The 22,266-nt window shown below is 43.3% G+C and overlaps 2 protein-coding genes across 2 annotated transcripts in view; one reads left to right on the forward strand and one right to left on the reverse strand.

Moving 5' to 3' along the window:
- The window catches only part of T265_10767 (hypothetical protein), a gene marked incomplete at both ends in the record, with an annotated part of 51,293 nt that extends 32,912 nt beyond the window's left edge, over positions 1 to 18,381 (reverse strand). Inside the window, one exon of the mRNA XM_009177234.1 lies at positions 18,334 to 18,381. Within this exon, the coding sequence (XP_009175498.1) occupies positions 18,334 to 18,381 (48 nt within the window). The remainder of the gene's footprint in view (positions 1 to 18,333) is intronic.
- Positions 18,382 to 18,682: 301 nt separating this feature from the next.
- The window catches only part of T265_10768 (hypothetical protein), a gene marked incomplete at both ends in the record, with an annotated part of 38,102 nt that continues 34,518 nt past the window's right edge, over positions 18,683 to 22,266 (forward strand). The window contains 6 exons of the mRNA XM_009177235.1: positions 18,683 to 18,836; positions 18,983 to 19,201; positions 19,374 to 19,708; positions 19,746 to 19,897; positions 19,933 to 20,378; positions 20,416 to 20,481. Of these exons, the coding sequence (XP_009175499.1) occupies positions 18,757 to 18,836; positions 18,983 to 19,201; positions 19,374 to 19,708; positions 19,746 to 19,897; positions 19,933 to 20,378; positions 20,416 to 20,481 (1,298 nt within the window). The remainder of the gene's footprint in view (positions 18,837 to 18,982; positions 19,202 to 19,373; positions 19,709 to 19,745; positions 19,898 to 19,932; positions 20,379 to 20,415; positions 20,482 to 22,266) is intronic.

Below are 22,266 nucleotides of genomic sequence, written 5' to 3' on the forward strand. Positions count from 1 at the left end.
TGACATGTGATTTCTGCTACGGGTCGATATGGGAGGATCGATTTCAAAGTCGGCGGTCGCCTATCTGGACGGCTGAATGATGATTGCAGATAGTACCCAAAGATATTAACAACGGGTGGATCAAAGTGCTATGGGATTAGTCGCCTAAACAATTCATCGGGTTTGAAACAAAGGAGAGTTCCTTCGTGCGGATCGATAACTCAGATTTCAGAGTTTACTGCAAACGTAAGCGCAATCGGATCCTCAAATGAGAGTGTTCATCAAGGTGACCAGCGTTAGAGGACAGAGATTGCCCTTAGAAGACACCCTATCGTAAGGTGGAGCACCCCGTGGGTAATCTGCAGCAGGTTATCGAGTTGTGTAGTTTCGTGTTATCACAGGTTTCGAAGAGAGTTCGTCATTGGAAAGATACGAAGCATTTGCCATTTTGACGTTGAACTGATCTCCTTCAGTTCTGTCGGAAATCTTTGGCAGATGAGGTTTGAAGTGAGACTGCACTATGTTTGGCGAATCCTAGAACCTTTTGACGCAGATTAAATCGGGGATATGGTCTCCGCAGTAGCTGACAGCCTTCCGTACTGTGACGTGTCGGAATTCAATCCTCCATATCTGTGTACGTTATGATAATTTATAAAATGTAATTTATAATCATGTTATTAGATTTTCTTATATTTATTTGCACTAAATACAGACCCCGTAATGGGTAGGAGGGACAGCAGGTTCAAACTTTGGCTAACAAAGTCCGGAAATATAACCACTATATATGGCCTGGTTTGTGTGTTCGCTTGAGAAAGGAAGACTGAACCGAAATCTGGCGTTTATTCGGCATCATCCTGAAATCCCATCGCGACCAAACAGCAGACAATTTTCACTTTGGGAACATCGATTTAAACGTACACTTCCGATCCACTATAATGTGTGTCTTCTCATCATGCTGTCTAATTGCAATTTTTCCATTCAGGGTCATATTATGACAAGACGAAACGATATACAGCTCAATATGACCACTGCTATTACTGAGCCCGAAAGCTGTGTCCCTTGTGCTCGCGGACAACCGTACGAGCTAGCCTTGGACGTTCAAGGCGAGGTTTACCCGAAAACTAGAGGTAAACACGGTCACCTTGTACATCAGATGATGCAATGAAATCCAATCGCACCGGTACAGCACACTAATCAAGATTAATTCATTTTTAGTATCGCACTCTCTTTTCGGACCACGGCGCGTAGTCGCATCGAGACAGACGGAAGATCCCTCGAACAAGAGGTAGGGTGCTTCGTAAATAAACCCTGTGAGGAGTTGCTTTGATCCCCACTGTTTGTTTTAAAATTCCATTTGGAGAGGGAAGTCCTCACCAGAAAAAGCCAACCCTTACAAACAGTGACCAATATAGCTTGATTTGATTAGTCACATTTTCCAAATTTGGCTAATGTCACTCGGAGTCAGAACGACTTGCTGGGTATACAAGCGAATCCAGAACAAGTGAGTAGCTTTGTTCATTCAACGAAGACTGAACAGGATAGTGATGTCTGGCGCCAACCCAGTATCACTTGACAGCCAATGTCACTCGAAACTGAGGTGTACTCTGAATAGCATCCCGTACTGTAAAAAAAATACCTGGTAGAGTCATGTGCCTCGGATGGGATTACCGATGGAACACCTGCAGGTGCAACATTATTCCGTCCACACAAGCTGGGTTAACCGGATAGCCAAAAACGAGTACCAAACAGCAGGTGAAAGGAAGACAAAATCGGTGCGTTTTTAGCTGCGTATTCACAGAGTTAGGATAACAACAATGGATAAATTTCTGATGTGTTGTACGCTGAATTCTGGTACATTTAGCATGCAGCTGGCAGTTATGGGTCTTTAAAATTTAACAGTTGATTAAACTAGACCAAATCAACAAGAACTTGGCCATTCAAACCTGTAAAAGAGCAGCAAAGTTAACAAATGACATAACGATGGATTAAGCAACCCTGGATATACCGTTAGGTTGTTTTTACCTTATTCATGGTCAAGAATTCTGGATCTGTTTTCGGAAGAAGTCACAGCGAATGACAGCGATTCCAACCTTTCCCATTGGTGTTCTGCTTAACGAGAGTCACCGTACTATTAGGCTGGTCCTGCTGTTAGCACAATTTCCACGATACCCCAATCATTTTCAGCAGCCTCATGCGATTCACCATCTTTTCACTGTGTTCCATACTATCGACGAGGAACTTGGGATCTCTCAGTCAAACTGGCACAGATGACTGGCGTTCCTTGAGGTATGCTAACACAATCATTACCCTCTAGTTTCTAATACCATAAAAAAGTTAATACCACAAAGTACAGCCAAAAGAACACCGCTGCATAATACTGTCATGCTATTTTGAAAGGGATGGAGGGTTGAATATGTTCCGTGGAACAAATAGCTTCGTTGTTCACCTTCAGGAAAGTGTGGCTTCAGCACAATATCTCCTGTATCTAAAGGTCCGTCTTCAGATGGCTTCCTACATGTGCTTGCTTAGCTGGCTTGGGTGTTCATATCAGCATTCTAATATGGAACAGTTCAACTGACTATTTCGATATTTCACCCAGAAGATAGCTCAAGGTAGCTCAGCTGAAATTGCACAAAAAGCACGACTATTTCCGAATGAAATCAGAATCCAGAGATAAGAATTGCACAGTTCTGGTACATCAAGCTTAATATAAAAGAAACACAAACTACGATCCGTCGAGTTCAACTCAGTTAACCATCGTACTTGTTTCGCTCAATGAAAGTAGAAACGGAAGATCTATACACCGATTGATTATCCTTATCCATCAGCTTCAGAATGGCACTGAGCAACAGTTTCACGCGATTATTAGTCTTTATATGCAGTCTAAGGATGCTTGTGGACAATCAAGTTGTTCGTCTCCGTTCTCCTTTTATTATGCTTCGTAGGTGTCGTGGTTTTTCTTCTTTCGACCACAAGTTAAGAGGATATTGCAAGCCATTTATCTACAAGTGTGTTCATTTCCCAACCCCAAAACGACCTGAATGAGTTACACTCTGAATACGTCAACAGCAATAAATCAATAGCGATTTTTACGCGTTTCTAGTTCAGTTGGCCTATTGTGCTTTTTGTTTACCATGGTAACGGTTTCAGAGACATGGTCATTAAAACAACGCAGAGCAATAACGGACCGTTTGCTATGCGTCAGTTTTTTCTCCTTCTTACTGTGTAATGTTTATTCCTTTCCTGACTTTATTGTATCGAAATCTGACTGCGAAGGAAGACTCTGCAGGGAGCAAGTGTGAAGTTTGGCTTCAAGAATTAGAGATCATCAAAGTGTAACAAATTCACCCCGGTACATTGATAAGCCTTTGTTGAGATGTGCGGATTTTGCCAACATACAAAAACGTGGAAACGGTATGACTACGTAGATCAAGCAACTGCGAACTGATAAGATGAAATGGTGTAGTCAGAGAAACGTTTGAGATTTTAGCGAATCGTATAATCTACTGATTCTGTTTAACATGTCAAGTTCGTTTTCAGGCAGACATGAAAGTGTCACTAGCTGTGAACCTCATCTTGCCTTCTAGTGAAACGAACTTAGTTTATTACTTCAACTTACCCGAAAATTGCAGCTTCCAGCCACAAATTACAACCTAGTATACCGAAAAATGATCATGCGCTTGAACTTATGGAAACCAATAGTAGCCTCATTTGATTTGACAATACAAGTCCGTCGCTTATGTGCCGGTTTTCCTCTTTTTTTTCTAAAACATATTGTGCCTATATTACTTTTGTCGCGCTTGCCTAATTTCTATGCCTCAATGATCTCACGGACTACACTGGCTGGAGCTTATTGAGGTTTAACCATGCTAGGTCGACAAGGAGCAGACCAAAGAAATCGGATAGTGAGGCGGTCTGGGATTAAAGTCATACCATTTGCTGATCCGGGAAAGTGAGCCAAATGAGGTGTTTCTGGGGAGCGACAGCCTCCTTCACATTTGTAGAGGTAGCGACGCTACCTTCATCAAGGAAGAACCGTTTAGAAAAGGTCGTTCCTAAAAACTGCATATCCCGACATCCCCAGCGTTTGACCGTAAAAGCCGGCACATTGTCCGATACGGTCATAAGATACCTTTTGCGTGCATTGGGATCAGGATTCAAGCTTCCATGGCTTTCTCCTTTCACTCTTGGGCTGGGTAAACCTCTCCGCCATTTTTCGTCAGACAATGAAATCAAAGGTTGGGGATGGGATACCTCCAATAAGCCCCTGCTCCCAGTCAATTTAGATCCCCAGGCAACGACAAAGCATAGTGTCTTTATAGCTCTTCATCCTGGGGAACAGTTTCTCTTACTGTGGAACCACAGAGGGCTTTTTGTTCCAACAGGTGAAGAAACGTTTGGAAAATTTCGCTTGGCGATCGTAGCTACCCGTCACCGATAGGTTAGATGCTTGGAAGTCCATCTGCCGAAACATTTTCTTTTATACAATCCCATGACTGTGCCATATATCTCTTAAGGGTTATTCTTTTTGGTCTTCTGGAATCGGGCTTTGGTAATCAGGTTTATCTCATATTGCAACCGTCGCAGTATGGGACAACAGTTCGCCTTCACGGAAACACCTTGAGAAAATACCAGAGTGCTTCACCGCCGTCACTTTGTTAGACTATCTCCATATTTGCACTAACAAAGTATGGGTCTCATGACAGACGTTGTGCCAGGCAATCTGGTTCAACTGCGCCGGTCTAAGAAGAACACCCCAGTGCAACTCTAAGATCACGCTAAATGTTGATAATGACCTCAAAAGCAATCAAACGGATACCATAAATCGAAAAAAATCTGCTGTCATTCAATGTTCACCGGACACTGGACGACGCATCAGACTGCGGCTGTATATCACACCGTACTGCACTGTGTAGGGTACGCTGAGCTGGGACAGATGAACCGGCCAGATGGTACCGCAGTACTGTTGTGCATATAACTGAAGATGATCTATGACAGCAACAACGACAGGTACTATGCATTCAACGATTCAGGTTTTTCATCAATCGGCCAATCCGAATAGCCAGACTCATTGGATCCCAAAAACCTCGTTAAGTGCTAACCCAAATGACTGTTACAACAAGTGTAACGTCACCTGTGGCTTCTGTTTTTGTCTCCGACATAGTCGGATGACCATGCTAAAATATCATTCTTTCTGTTTATGTCATCAGTATACAGAAACGACAAAGCTGTAGCAGGCACAGTCAGTGGATGTTCCACTGGATCGATCAAACAGTCAGCAAAGAAACACACACACACACACTTCACTCATCTAGGCCGCATGGTGCACCGTTATCTGGATGAAGGCTAGTGCACATGTTCTGACAAGTATGATGTGATGGTGACAGTTAGTCAACAGTTACGTCAACTGATTCACGTCAGTCAACGACGAATTCTTGCTACTTGTGGTGCCGTAATGTGATAGAGTGTAAGCCAAGTATGGAACTAGAAAGTGGTTCCATTAATGTTCTGTTGGGTATTATCTGTATTTCGAAGTAGGACCGTTTCCCCACGTCCACTCCTCATCAAATCATCCGGTTACGGAAGATAACAGTGACTTTTCAACAAGGTGATAAAGCCTTAGAAGTAAGGCGGGTTCCATGAATAGACCTGGTTTGCGAGGCCGTAGTCATAGAAGACTTGTTGGTTGCAGGATGTTAGATATTCACCCTTTAGTTCCAGTTTTAACTGCAGTGTATGAGCGCATGGAATTCCACGAAAAACCATAAGAAAAAAATTAAAGGTGGTAAACTGAATTTGATTGCGGCAATATCTAGTCAGGACTTCGAAATATCTTTTTCGACAAAACTACACATGAAGCCACTGACACCAGAATAACAGCAATGTAAGTTCAGTAAATGGCGTCGAAAGCACTGAAGGTCATCGTGACACGCCAGTGAAATTCTGTCTCCCTCTGTTGATTTCATGGAGCAGAATAAAGATCTGAGAAATGGCTGCTCTCAAACCAGTAGTCTCTATCGGCTCTGGCGGTCACCGGTGGACCGCACATGACCACCCAGTCTATGAAAAACCTTGGACGTGGAAAAGACTTCGCTTTACTCAGAACTACGATCCTGAGACACGGATGTTGCGCCATAACTTGGAGCTTGGTAGCGGTTTCATACAGCCCGGAGGCACTTCACTTGTGCCGGAGTGATGTGCACTTTAGCTCACTCATCAACCTCAGGTAACTTAGTTTCACACAACAAGTGAATGGGATTTCATTTCATTATAATGACGGATAAAGCAGGCGATTGTAATGTATTTTTTTCAAGTTGTTCGTCATGTCTAGACTTCCCATGTGCCAAGCTGTCACTGTCAAGCTGTACTGTCGCTTTTTTCATTCACACAACCAGCGCACAATGCACTACATCATGGTTATACCGTCACTGTTTATAATGCAAGTCTCGTCCTTCCTCACTCATAGGCTTGCACAGGGAGTTTATCTCCACAGTTGGTTAATGTTCAGTTTCTTTTTCGCTGACCCCAGTTTCTGACTTTGTTTAGCTGAAATGTAACTGGTGTTGAAAAGAGTAGCTGTTATCCTGATCTAACTTGTCCTGAGTTTCAAACTTCAGCGTTTCTAAAGCCCAGAAGAACGAATCAGGAGAATCATGTTTCTCAAAGGTACCCTTGTCGTCGTTGCTTCCAGGGTCTGCTTGATGCTCGATCGACCTAACATCCCCAGCATAGGCAAGGGGTTGCACAGACTAACCAATTTGCAGACGCCCGTTCTAAATTGTGGGATAACCGGGTGATTATCATCTCATTGCTGAAAATATTTATGGAGGTATACCAGAGGACCGTGTGAGTGCATGTGAGCGTGGGCACACACTGGTCTCTTAATGCTTATGCAGTTGTGACAGACGAGTTGTATTCTCAACGCTCATACCGGTTTAACCAATCCGCTGAGGCGGACAGTATGGAAGTGATAAAGATCCAATGTGTTGTATCCTGCTTGATAAAAGGAAGTTTTCAGTCAATAACGGTATTCTGAGAGGTTCTCTACGTCAAACAGGGACCATGCCGTTTTTTGACCGTTCTTCGCTTTTTCGACTGATGAGATGAAAAACTTTAAGGGATTAGTAATGTTGCCCACCTAGTGAAGGAACAGATGATAGCTGTTACCGATGGCTGGAGAGATTTTCTGATAAGACAGAGCGTTGCAAACGTCAGCGAACTTGTGCTTCCCAGGCAGGTCAACTTAGCCTAAGTAGGCATGGTATCAGGTTTCAATCCCTATAGACCTTTAGTGTCATTCTGCTTTTCTATTTTTAAGTTTTGCTCATGTTTTCCAACCCGAGGACAATGGGAAGCAGTAATTCCCAAGAACGGGACAAAAATGGAAATCAAGTTGGCGATGAGGACGATGAGTCATTGTGAGCTCACCCTTTTTATGCAATGCTGCAAACTCTGTTCCCGTACATAAACATTAATAATACTAATAATAATAGGGATAATAGTTAATGGTAATAATGGAATGGTTGACTATCACAATGAGAGTCTGTCTGACTGTGGGCACTTTTGGAATACTAATTGAAATTAACAAAATCATAAACACCACAAATTTACATCTTCGTTCGTTCAAGGTGTGTAAAAGTAAGACAACTGAAATATCCGTGACAAAACGAACACTTCGTGTCGTACGACGGGTGAGCTTTCATTGTCCCATTGGATAGTTAGTACATGTGAATATTTTGTATGGCACATTTTGTCCATATACAGGTGGCTAATAGTTGAGGCGTAGAATCGATATAAGTTGTTTTCAAAAACGTCAAATAAATCAATCAAAACCAGGTGGTCAATAATAGAAACCAAATCCGTACTGAATTATATTGTGGTGGTCGGCGACCGGAAATTCGCGAGTGTAAACAGAGGTCTGCTGACTAATCAATATAGCTACCAAACCGTATTTGTTCGTGAAATACTAACGGTACAATTACTTGGTGATCACGACCGTTTTGAAGCTACTGTAGTACCATATAATGACAGGTAAGCTAATTCACCACGTACACTTATTTTTACGCTGATTTGATCTGGCTAGAAAGCCAAGTTTTCGTAAGATTGATCAAGCTGTGGGAATGCTGGATACGTGTATATCCGAACGCTTTCCACTTTGCCTTACAGTGTCCCAAAGTGAAGTGGCGAATAATTTTTCATTTCAAAATATTTTTTGAACATTGGTCACCTTGATGGGGCAAACGCACCCTCAGATTGTAGAGCAAGGAGGAGATGTTTGCACCTTGCCAAGACTGCTTGAGACCGGTTCATCCAGCTCTGAGGGTTTAGTAGCAACTCAGGGTAGAAAGTGAGGTCCTGAACACCAGTCACAAGAACCTCACGCTGATCTGCAGCTATACCAATACCACTCAAACTACTTCACCCACGTTCTTGCATTTCGGATTACTCTATATTCGGGATGGAAAACCATGTCCCGCAGCTACATAGCAACAGAGGCAACACAGTACCTGGAAAACCTAGTGATACAATCGTTTGAAGCCAGAAATAGTGTTTACGGACGGACGCTATTACAGCCTTCGAGGTTCTTCTGTCATATTTATTTGTTCAGCTATTGCTTACAGAAAGACAGTTTGTCAAGTGTACAGCTGATATACAGGGAACGATATACTGGGAGTGTGGTCAATCTACTCTCTGTTTTATCAAAGGTTATCAAAAACGTTGTATGGTATAACCTGATGGACTTTTATGAGTCACTTGTCACCATGTTATATACCTCATATAGTTTTTCTTCAAGCCGCTGCAAGCCAACAAATCTACTTTGACCTGTGAAGACTGGGCAAAAACGTATTCTCTACCTCAACTTTTGAAAGGCATTCGGACGCAATCGGCATAACTTAACCCCGCGGGAGATTCAAGATGGCAGTGTATACAGGGGGTTGCTTCGCTGGTTGAAGTGTTATTCTAATGAAAATGTTTACGCAATAGAGGAAGATATTTTCCCAATCCGACCAAGTCGCTTCTTGGTATTATCTTACTCCCTGTTTTGGGGTTAGTTATTTTGTTCACGGGTGGCCTTTCATCAATCCTAAACCGTATTATACGCGTATAATGCCAAAACCTACTGATCCTCCCACTTTCTGTCCTTAATCAGAGGTTCGAGCTAAACCCCCTTGCAGTTGCCTAGAGAAAAAATACTAATCGCTCTCAAGTCGCCACGCGAAGACCTCAACGAGAACTTGTCACAGTGCGGAAATGGGGGAACTGACTCTGATGTCATCACGCAAGATGACACTGAGTGCTCCATGTACTGTCTCTGATCAAAAAACAAAATTCCTTAGGAAAGTCCTTGATTATTTCGTAAAACATTCTACACATAGCTGGTACAACATGCTGAATGTGCAGCGCAAGTAAGGCAGTGTGAGCTTCAGAAAAGTCAAAGAATCTTCAAACCACAACAAGCCTAGCAACCCAATCTGTCTGTGATCTGTTTCATTGACGTTACGGATAAAAAGTACAGTGCGACACATGGGCGGTCAGTACGATCGGTTGTCTTTAACTGGGCAACGTTTAGATTTTGACACAAAAGCTTCATCAGGCCAGGTTTTAAGGCAGACGGAGTACCACTCAGTAAGACCTCTTCAAAGTAGCATACTAGATCAGTGTTGAATGTCTACTGAAGGGTCTTACCCGTTAGTTTGGTTGCCTAAGTATTGCGGTTGATGGGCTGGGGGAGTCTTAATTTAGTTCCGATCGGGTTTCGTTCCTTAATCTTCCACTTCAAGTTGCTTCACTTGATGATTCACGTCGGGTGCCACCGGTAGACTACGAATCTTCTCGTAATGTGACGAACGCCTTACCAGAGACGTGAATGGTATTTATCCAATCCTCATCATTAACACCCATCCCTACTCATCCTCTCCAGAAACAGAGTGAAGATGTATTTTCATAAAGGAAACTACTCACACGGTTGCTGAAAACTCTTCAACAACCCATGACCGGTTTAGCCCTTTTTGGGGCTCACCAGGTAGACGCAGTTTTCGAGTTTCTGTTAACCTTATGTTTTATTTGAACACAAATTGAACTGATTTCGACAAATGCACTCATTTGCAGATTAATTTGGTTTTCAAGAGAGATCCAACTAAATTTCCTGTTTATGATATTCTTCAGCTGAATATGTTGCACAATGGCCGTCTCATGTTTCATTTGGCACAGTATTCGAGATTGAAGATATCATCTGAAATTGGGACATTTGCTGTACAATTTTCCAGTCTCTGAAAGTCACCACCGACAAGGATCCCATTCATTCGGAAAAACTTGGCTTGCACCTTCATGAATCACATTATTACTTGGTTTAAAACCAAACTAGCTGTTAATGCACTCCACCTGGTAAACACCTATTACAGTAAACTGCTAGGGGGTAATACATTCGCGCGACTGATAGTTTTTCACTTTCCACTTTCCTGTCGTTCAGCCGTCCAAAGCATGTCACCACCCCATGAAAGTGTTCAAGTTTGTACCTACGTGCATCAACGATTTCTGAGTGAGTTTTCTACTATGAGCACCAATGTATAATATTTGAGAAAATAAGGCGGTAGGCTACCTTTTCGTCTCGAATCATATTCGTTGTTCCCTAACTTGGCCCTTATGCGTTATCATAAGACAGTGGAGAAGTGACTCTGAAACGTTTATTACGAAACGAACCAAGCTTATACCACACTCATCAATAATAACCATATATCAGGTGTTATACAAATCCCAGAGATGGCAAATAGTTGTCGGAAAAAGGCGAATTACAGGAGATTCCGTAGTTAACTGGAGTCTTCGCCTCCCTAGGAGACTATCAGCTTTCGTGAATGACACCATTGTACAAATTCCTGCAGAAATGCTAGGGAAGAATTCTGTAATTTAATTTGATCCAGTTTGAAGTTACACTGAAAAATCACTTTTCCAAATGCATTTACAGTTGGCACGAATTCCTTATTCACTGAGTGACGTATGACCCAACTTCATAAACCACGTTTTTACGCCTAGTTTAGGCTCATTTTATATATGACATTGTTCATAATCTCAATAAATGACCAGACGAGTTGTCGAGAAACTGAAAGTAGTTTTGAACCTCATACTTGAATGCGAATGTGAACAAACATAGAATAAGCCTGGTATGTAGGTTAATTTAATGCAGAAGGGTTGCATTAGGCTTATGAAAGTACCACACATTGGGTACTCTAAGCCACAAGAAGTACTTGTATGCGATCTTCAGTTTTAGCTGGTAGAGCTAATGAAGAAAACGAAGGTGCTTAGAGTCAACTCTTATTAGATAAGCCGCATATCGATCGGCGGGTGGTTGTTACCTGTCACAGACGTGTGTGTAGTCGAAAGATTTCTACCTCACGCAGAGAGGCCAGTAGCTCTGAGGATGTGTGCTTCAGCGCACACGTGTGTGTATATGCGTCTGAAAGTGATCGATCAGTCAGCACATTGGGCTGACAGTCAGGCACACAGTTGTCGTTGGATTATCAGGTTAATACAATGGAATATTAGTGAACAGCACAGCAAACTAGTCGGCCAAGATAATAAGTGAAGCATCGCTGCGCTGTGCACATTGACCTGAGTTAGTCAACGGTCACCTTAACGAGAATTGAAATTAACAGGAACACTCATTAGTATCGAACCCACACAAGTGCTAAAATCCGCAAAATTACCAACTGACTAATTGCTGGAATTTTACTCTCTGCTTTCTGTGCTGAAAATGACATGAAGCCAAATCCCTGCTAGGATTCTGATATGCTAATGCCTCTAGTCACAGTCATTCGGGAGAGAAACCAACAACCTAGATTTCCAGTTTTAAGAGCCACTGTCTCTTGGCCATATGTCCTGTGAGAAACTCTAGCTCTATCCCTTGCCTTCATATGTTAACCTAGGTGAAAAACAGAAAACACTCCGCCTCTCTTTGATAGTGGAGATGACTCAAGCTACTTTGAAGCGTTTTTCCAGAAAAAAAACCGCTACTATTGCGACGAAAACGGCACGAACAATGAGTATTGAACAACCGAGTGTGCAGGTCGTTTAAATAACGCCTGCAATAAGGCATTAACAGAAGATCCTGATGGGCTATTTCAACCACTGACCACCGGTACGTGCAGACGATATTCCGTGTGGACGGAGCAATTAACGAACAAACGATCGACATCGATTCACGTCTGTGCACGTTTTGGTGATTTTTTGCTTTGCTGATTAGACACAGGCTTATGAAGGACTGCCCTTTTTTTTACTCAGTACGTCCCTGTTTTTGAAAAAGAATCATTCCCTGACAGCGACTTATCAGTGTTGAACACTGATGTCATGCTGCCGATGATGATGATATTGACTGCATGATTCATAACTGCCTCCAAGAATTTTGTAATTTTACTGTTGTTGAAGAGTCTTATCCATATGACCGTATATTATACGGTGATTGTGCGTGTCCGTTACATCGTGTATTTAAATAAAGTAGCAACCCAAGCACCATCTGTGATTGTTTTCCTATATGGAGTCTGTATTTTTATGTTTTGTTATTCATGGAATCGTTCTTAATCCGCCCGGCTTTTTTAAAGAAAAAGAAAGAATAGCAAAGGAAAAGCGTTATCGCTTTTCTTTTAAAGAAGACACTTCAATCTAAGAGGTTACGACAGTGACTGGTGATTTATTTACTACCATTGTGTGTATTAGTTAGTTAGTATAGCCTTTGGAAGTATGATAGATTACATCAGTTAAAACATTCGAGTCTGTGGAATGGTATTCCGAAGCTGTAGATGTTAGCTGCGGCATCACTGTCAGCACTGACTTAGCAGTCTGTGACGATGTTGACATGCATTCTGTGCGATTGTCATTAAATAAGAGCTAAACGATTCCACGAGCCCCTTCCGCTCCACCTACCAAATAGAACAAGTATAAGCCCAACAAGATGGGGGAGACCACTAAACAGAACTAACAGATATAGACGTTATACACTATTAATAAGGTTGCTGAGATCTCTTCGACATCGTAAACAAAAGGTTAAGCTGGGTTCCAGGTGAGTCTCACGTCAAAGCCAAGTTAATATACAAATGCGCCGAGAATTGACAGATAGTTCGCGGTGGTTCTCTCAGGACATTTTATGAAAATGGGAGGGAGGGGTGTCAGCACAACTGTGTGTAGAATAAACATCTGAAATACCCGACTCGATGCCTAATCGGATTACTAGTGCAGCGGTTTGAATAAGCATGTATTGTGCTGGAAGTGTGCGATGAGGTAGACCATTCATAATGTGTCAGAAATAAAGGTGAAGCTTTGTGGCTGGATCCCAGGAAAATTGATGAAGTGAATTGAACTAACAGTAGAATGAGCGGACAGCTGAATCAGTGACGCGCAGTTTAATCAGGGTAGAAAGATTTCGGGAGGTAAAACCAGCATTTTTCTCCCAAGATGATTTAGAGAACAGTCTACATAACATAAGAAACAGAGCAATGGAGCTGATTTCACGGGCTCCAATAGTTTCGTCCTGTAGTGAACATGTGATGGTCAAGTTAGGAAAAATGCTATACTATAAGTGTATATCCATTTGCTTTGTCCACCTGACTCGATCGCCATTTTTTCGCAATATTTCGGCATGAGATTACTCAACTCAAAGTCAGGATTGTAACCCTGTTTAAAATCTCTGAGGTATCATGATAAGACAGTGAAATACAACCAAATTGATTTGGTTTGAACGAGAAACTCCACTGAATCCAGTTGGATCTGTCGTTCATGTTATTCTTCTTCAGCTACACAGTGTACCAATTTGAAAAAAACTCCAAAATTACTGCCTCCCGTGGTGTTCCGAGGTCATTTTCTATTCTGGTACAGGATACATTATCCTCGAACCCGAACAAAATAGCAGTTTCCCCCTACCCAGGATTTAAACTAAGTTATGTCTGATTACTAGTGACTGCTACAGCCTTTGTGCAATGAGATAAAAACAAAAAAACTTCACACACATAAGGAACTAAACAAGGGGCAGCAAAGGTTTTCATTTTCAAGGCTTCTACGAATCGAACTAGGTTAAACGGAAATCAGCACCACATTTACACACATATACGATCGTATGTTTCACAAACAACTGTTCAGCACTGCGCTTGCCCCTACCTCTGTTCTGAGTGAGTGGAAAAGGGTACCCTTTGCATGAATCTTGTTTTTAAAGCTCCTCAACTGAAAAGAGGACGTCTAGATTGCATTTTAGACAAAATGAGAAGTGACGATCTGAACCAACATATGTTCCGAAAATAGCATATATTGTGACCTTGATCTAGATAGAATTACTTAAGGTCGGTCCGGAGTGCTAGCATTGCACACACTCTCAGAACTGCGTTTACTCACGGTAACCCATGCATGAATGAAGTGCCGTTTCATTAGAACTGTAGGGTTAGTAGTTTAGCTGAGATAAGGGCAACGCTGCTGGGACTGTAAATACTATCGTGTAGTATATAAATACAAGTGTACTATCTGCATCGATATTGAATAGAGAAGAAAACCGAAATCAGTGAAGACAGGAAAATCCCCACAACTGTCCCCCTAGCGAAGATAGTGAGGTCACTAACGCACGCGAAAAAGGTCATTTCTGAATCATCCTAATCGTCATCAGGGATAGCAGCATTGGTTCTCACGCTTCACTGGCGCACAACCACAAAGTTCATTTAACTGTATTTTCATAGAAGAAACTACTCACAAGGTTGCTGAAAATTCTTCGACAACCCACGACCGGTTTCGCCCTACTTCGGGCCCATCAGGTAGGCGCAGTCCCCGAGTTTCCGTCAACCTTATGATCTACTTGAACCCAAATTGCACTGTTTTCGAGAAATACACTCATTTGCAAATCAATTCGGTTTTCACGGGAGACTCCATTGAATCTCTCGTTTATGATGTCCTCCAACCTTGTCAGTAGTTTCCTTTATAATATACTGTGATATCTCGAATATCGTGCCAACTGAATCACGAGGCGGCCTGTCTGCAGCACATTCAGTTGGAGGACATCATAAACGAGAGATTCAATTGAGTTTCCCGTGAAAACCGAATTGATTTGCAAACGATTCATTTAACCGTAGTTAGAACTCCAAGTGAAAAAGACTGGGCGAAGTAGAGACCCCGTGCTAGCCTTAGAATGAGGAGAAAAGAGTGTGTGAGGGAAAGGAACTGGCGAAAAACCTCGGATGCAAGGTTGACTGAAGCTTCAGGACAGGTTAATATTCCCATCGGACTTTTTGGCAAGTCACGAGTGGATGCACTACGTGTGCAAGTGGTAAAATTATCACCTGGTTACGCTTTGTTTGCAGGGAAGTGCACGAGTTCATTCATTCTCAAAACCATATCAACCCAAAATGTTTCAACTGCTTCTTAGTGTGCGAGAGTAAAACACGAGGTATACTTTTATTCGAGGGCTAGGAGGGGGAGTTTTTCGAACAGGTTTTAGTGAAACGTGGATGGATCAAACGACTAAACAAACACTTAACGGCTAAATGTTTGCGAGAGAAATTAAAATAATTTGAAGCAAACTGAGAGAAACATTAACGGAAACGGGAGTACATAGTTCCTCCTTTCAGGTCAACATTAAATCTGAACATCATTGGACTTTGTAAGTTTTTATCACCACCTGACATGTAACACCAACCTTCCCAAAGTCACTGTCAAGCTGTAAACAAAATATTTGGCCTCTAACATGCTACCTACTGCACTCTATGTCCAGGTCTTCTCGTGCACCTTTCTCATCAGTACTTTGAGCTGTTGTACTAGGATGCACCATTTGGGCCCGCATGCACGTTGTAAACAAGAATTCTATTTTCATAATGATTCTCGCAGGTGAGATGTTGTCCTGGTCCTTTGCTGATTCTCTCCGTATCTGTTCCTCACATTTCACCCACATCAGTCAGGCGATTTGGTTTCTATGGCATATTGTGCGCATTTATTTTCGAATCCGAAACCGTCATTGTGCTTAGACAACTAGAACAGAAGGGTCCCAGCAAAATAACACTAAGTGGCTCCACTAGCAGGATACTGGTTTATTGCTGTGTTATCCTCCAGGCGACAATGTCGTCTACCTAGATAACAGTAGCATAGTCACGGACATACTAAAATACGGACCTATTCATGGCACGAAACAATGGGCGAATAAATACTGGAACAGGACGCTAACAAGGCGAAAGAAGCGACAGGTCACATCATCTCAAACCAGCTAACCACGTGCAGCAAATTGGAGAATATGTGTGCCATTCTGACAGGATACCATCTGTAAATACTGTTTGTGTTTCAAGATCAAACACAGATTTCGCACTGGACCGGGACTTCTCACTTGTTTGTTTGACCAAATCGATTTGCTCACATGTCGTTGCTCAGTGGTCAGTCCGGTTGTGCATGCGCGATGACCCCCAGTGGTTTCGCTATTCCCGCTGTTGTTTCATTTACTTGTTTTTGAAAGGAGCCTCAAAACAGAGACCCAAGTCTTACAATCAGACTTATACAAGAAAAGCGTGTAACACAGATTGACGACACTAAAAAGACATTGATCTATTTGGTCCGCCTATTTCAAATCGTCGGTTGAACCGTGAACATAAAACTATAGTCAAAAGAAAATTCCATCTTACAAATACGTCCAGAAACCGCTCTACAACGAAGTGTGTACATCCAATGTACGAAAGTTTTTCATCGACCATGGTACGACTGAACGGTCCACATGTCTGCTGGATGATTCATCAGCCTGCGTTGTGCCCGAACAATGTTCGGACACAAGATTTTAGCGGGATAGAACTGAGTGAGTGGTCATAGAGCGCTTTTGCAGACTAAAAAGGTTGACCCGCCCTAACTAAACAATAATGAAAAATGAAAAGACCAAATGACTGAGGTAGAGGTCTTTGAAGGAGTCTGAACTACACCTGAAAAGCTGATGAACCGCCGACAGAGTTGCGAGGCATACCGACTGATAATTGCCACCCTACATCAGCACAAAGCAGGGTATCCAATGGATATTGACAATAACGCCCTGCGCGTAATCCTTCGAGATAAACGCGTTTGATATACACCTATTACAACTGGGGTGCCGACGCATCAGGGATGACTGGGCAAAAATCCAGTAAGTGATCCCCCGATAAGCAGGACGTAAAATGAGTTCTTCACATTCAACGAGAATACGAACAGAGGGGACTGTCTAAGATTGACTAAACCGAAAACCAGCGAGCTTGTCTCACCGACCCGACTTCCAACTAAGACTGGTGGAAGTACCATCCACGAAGTTGTTCAAGGAACGCTAGAATAGCCGTTCCCGGTGGTCTGGGATTAACGTGTTACCCGCGCAACCGGACGCAGCTCCATCCGGGCACTCTGCTCTGGGGCGAGGAACGGGACCGTTCGGAAGTTAACAGAGCTAATAGTTTTGCGCGAATCCTAACAGCGCCTGAAGACCACTGATATGAGCCTAAACAAGTCATCCCAGGAATACAGACCCCCGGACAATGCTAAGGGCTTCGCACAGTTGTGGCGCCTCTGCATCGTTGATGGTCACCACGACTTCGCTCACCACAGTAGCGAAAGTTGGCCAACCTAAGGAAGATAATCGACCAACTTCCGTTGAGAGAATTTGTAGATGTGATCAGTTTCCAGGTTCCATGAGTTGTGCAGTCTTGGGGGGCAAGTGTACCCGAACATAGTACCAATCTTCAGGTGAGAAAACGTACCGAGGCCGTCAATAAAGAACTGAATTTTTATTAGAAATACAAATTGGAGACCGGAGACCGTCAAAATCAGAAACCTGAGAAGAGTACAATTTATTTGTCGGTTTCCGAGTTATTCGGGGTCGTAATAAAAAAACTAACCCCGGCCGAGAACCTCAGTGCGCAAGAAACAGCAAAATAAGTCTAAAGATACCGTGAAGTTTTTCGAAGTTGTGACCCTGATTGTATCACTAGGTATGCTGCTCAAGGGTAAAATGTTTGGAGAAGGCTATCGGGGGTACCATGCCTCATGATGTAGGATGTACTTACTATGCCTGCAGTTTTAGCAATGAGGCAGCATACCACACAAGTGAATAATCCCTCGCCGGTATCTCAGTCAGAGAATGCTGGGAACAAGCAGTGTAACTCCGTTAGCTTTCGAATGTGAACGCAGCCAACTCATGGGTGTTCTTAGAATGAGAAGCAGACAAGTCAACCAAGTGATGTTTGCCACAAGTTGTATAACAGCGTGCACGGTCTAGCTATATCGCCTCCAAAAGAAAACTATGGCTCACAAATGCCCTTCCATTTGGATGAGCAAATTAAGGCCGAATCCAACGCATGCACATCGTAGTCTGCACGGCAAATCCTGACAACACACTGGCTTAACAAGCTCATCTGCCCGTCGGTCGTCGGCTCGTGTGTCCATCGGGTAACCAATAGCAGCAACCGCCACAGATCAATAAATTCGGATCGATACCTGATATTTGTAACTGATTTTTACTTGCAAAAAATGTAGAATGCTCCTTATTTATAACGAAAAAAATAAGTTTGTCATAAAAATTGAGGAATTTTTCAATTTTCACGAAGCCTTCTCCGATTTTCAAGATGATGATACCCCTCTCAGATGTATCGATTTCGTAGTCCACCAATAGGGTTGTCAGTTTTTCGCCACGCCAATGCAAACCCGTGTGAACGCGGTACTGTCATAACGCTCTCGTCCCGTTTGCCAGACCGTTGCACTGTTCTGATGCGCGTCTTGTGAGACTGCCGACTGTCCAAGTGTGACCAGATTCCTCTCGCCATGCGAGTGACGCGATACCTCTGGATTAGCAATCTTCCTCCCCACACAACGGAAAGTAGCATAAAGGATGTTCTACAAAGGTACATATTTTCCTCAATGCACTGGGAATACCATAAAGTCCACCGTTGTTCCCCTATTTGACGTGTTGTGAAATTATTTTACCTGCATGCTGTTGTGAGGGGTTTTTGGAACCATAACGAAAATCGGATATACGTTTTTATTTCAGTCACGGGAAAATTCAGAATGTTCGAATCCACCCCGATGGATTATCTTACGGTGCAGTCGTCGCCTTCGTAGATACTCAGTCAGCAACGCGAGCCATTCAGAGCACTGTTAGACTGAATAAAGTCAGCCTTGCTCTACAGTACTGTGAGTCATCGGGCATTCCCGGGCGCAGTTCACAAGACCCTTTGAATACTTCGACGGGGTCATCCAAAACCACTGGGTAACTGTTAGGCCTCGTTTTTATCGTTTTTGTTAGGATGATACAGTCGTCGATTGTTCATCCTTGCGGACAACGCTCTGCGAGCATTTCTGCGGCTCGAGTTCGTCGGAAGCGGAGGAGCGGACGCAACCTTCTTGGTACATTGATATTTAACTGTTTATAACCTCTCTAGTAGCCATCGTCTTTCTGATTCCAACCAAATGGGTGAATGTACAGAGCCCAACGCTCCCAGCACTGCCTACTCTTGCCGATATCTGACTGATCAGCGTGGTCTGCTGATACGGCGGCTATCCTTACGCTCATCCGACACTAATCTGCGGGAAGGCCTTTTCCACGAATTCAAGAAGCATGGCAAGATAACTTCGGTCATTATACGTGGGCAGGCTGAAGAGCGCTATTGCATACTGACGTTCAAACGAAGTGAAGATGCTGCGCGTGCCCTAGAGGCGTCTCGTGGGAAAGTCTTTTTTGGGACAGCAATCTCAGTGTCCTTGCACGACGGCATTGGTGAGTTTATCTATTATATAACCCAATGGTTCCCCAGAGTCTGAAGATCCCGACCTTTGTCCACCTGAACATGCTCTTGATGAATACCATCCGAAGGCAACGAAGACTTTGTTCGTCGGAAATTTATGTTCCAGTACTATTACACAGGAAGAACTCAAAAATACCTTTCGAGGATATGGTGAGATAATAGTGAGTTCGAGTCAGCAAATATACATTTATTTCAGGAAATCGATATAAAAATCCAAGCCAGTCAACCCGGCACGTCGTACGCATTTGTACAGTTCAATGATATTAAGAGTGTCGTCCGTGCACTGTCAGACCAGGATTCTATCAGGGTTGGAAACAAAGTGGTTAAGCTGGGTTTCGGCAAAAGTCAACCTACGAATGTTGTTTGGCTTGACAACCTTCCTGCTGTAACGGAAGCCTTTTTGGCTCGTCAGTTCGGTCGTTACGGGCACCTGACTCACGTCGTTTTGGATCGAAAATCTTCTCGGGCCCTACTTTACTTCGATACCGTTGAAATGGCACAACGTGCGCTGAATGAAACCCGCAACAGAGCCATTGTGGGACGCAGAGTTCAAGTGGACTTCGCTGGATATGAATGTCAGGTCGCCTTCATGCGACGACTGGGTAGCCAAGAGAACCTGGGTCAGGCTTATGATGATTATCGGTATGTGTGCGTACTTTATTACTAATATCCGCCACAGAGAACGGTTGCAAGAACTTCTCGCATTATGGCCTTCCTATGGATTGCCCTTGCTTGGGCGACAAAGGTAAGTTGTGCCGCAGGCAGGCTGTTCTTGTAGTAGTCTTTACTTTCGTCTGTTACAAATTGAATATTTTGCAGCGGATTGTACATTAATTTTGTTGAAATCCAATCCTCTCACATCAACCAGCGTAACGTATTTCGTACGAGGTTGTTTCTACAAGCCACAAAACCGCGTGATATTGATTGTTTCGCGTGCCGTTCCATTCGTATGAGTCAGTTGATAGGGTGGAGTAGTCCGGTTCCACCTCGGTCGATACTTCCCGAATAGTGATATAAATAATTGGCAATTTTTCGCATGGAGCCGCCTTCAGCCTCAGAGGTATCCGAGTGTATTTCTCTACTCAAACGTCATCGTGTTGCTGACATCCTTTGGCCTGCTCTTTCCAAGGATGGCGGACTTCTCAGGCAGTGTCTGTTAAGCTTATGTGGGTCTACCTGGGGGAAAGACCTTCCCAGACAACGGGCGAATCGACAGTAGTGTTCATTTTCAAAAAGGGTGCTGTGAATGCATGTTGCGAATAGAATATCGATTCTGATTGAGCGCGAGAACAAAAGTGAATAGAGCTTTACTTGTCTAAGAATAGACGTACATAAGCTGAGAATGAAGGCGAAAAATGGTTAATACGATGATGTGAGCACAAAGAATATTCATGACATTCAACCTGGCCGTTGGATTGTGTGTAGAGAGGGATAAATTGGGTACAGGTATTGGATGAATGATTGTAAAAATCTAATGAGTAATAATGAGTGTGGTCAGGCTTCTCGATTTCTTAAAATGTAGGGCCGTGTACGCTGCTGGAGCCTGGCTAAATCAGAGATGCTAGGGTCATATGTATCTGGAGATGCAGGTGCATTGCCCGGGCACGGGGGTGAGACTGAAATATGATCGATATTATCTCCAATGTTATTGAGCGGAGGCGTGTGCAAGTCAGATAGAGGGGGTGCATGAACGCCATTGTCTTCACTGGATCAGGTACGTGTGAAATCGTTGACATGTGTCCGATGGCGGGCGGATACAGTGCTTTTCCGCCGGGAAAACGAACATGGGGGTAATGTGGATTGCAATTTATAAGCTGGACTTCCTCAGCGATGGGCTCATACTTTGAGGCACGGTCAAATCTCTTCAGTAAAACAGGTCCTGGAACAGTGAGCCAAGTTGGTATAGATAAACCACAGGATGACCGACGTTCAAACCGGAACATCCGTTCATGTGGAGTGGCATTCGTGGAGACGCAGAGAAGGGACCGTATAGAGTGGAGGGCATCTGATAGAGCCGACTCCCAGTGACAGATTTGAAGGCCTTTCGTCTTGAGTCTAAGCTGGATTGCGTTCCAGAGTGTCCCGTTGAGGCGTTCGACTTGTCCGTTTCCCTGGGGATTATAAGAAGTTCGGCCGGTGCAAACTCCCTATCATGTAGGAATGTGGACAGTTCGTCAGATATGAATGAGGAGCCACGATCCGAATGTACATATGCAGGCATGCCAAACAAAGAGAATAACTCACACAGACATTTAATAACTGTAGGCGCACATGTATCTGCGCAGGGAAAGGCAAACGGAAAACGAGAAAACTCGTCAACGATGGTAAGGAGATACCGGTTTCGAGTAACAGAAGGTAGAGGTCCTTTAAAATCGATGCTTATTCGTTCAAATGGTTGGGTCGCTTTGATGAGCATAGCGGGGGGTGGTTTGTAAAACTGCGGTTTGATGGCGGCACAAACCGTACACTGTGGTGATGTCTTTGACGTCTTGGAGAGAAAACGGCAAGTTTTTGGAAAGAACAAAGTGGT

The sequence above is a fragment of the Opisthorchis viverrini genome, assembly GCF_000715545.1.
Source record: "Opisthorchis viverrini unplaced genomic scaffold opera_v5_405, whole genome shotgun sequence".
Classification (NCBI taxonomy): Eukaryota; Metazoa; Platyhelminthes; class Trematoda; order Opisthorchiida; family Opisthorchiidae; genus Opisthorchis; species Opisthorchis viverrini.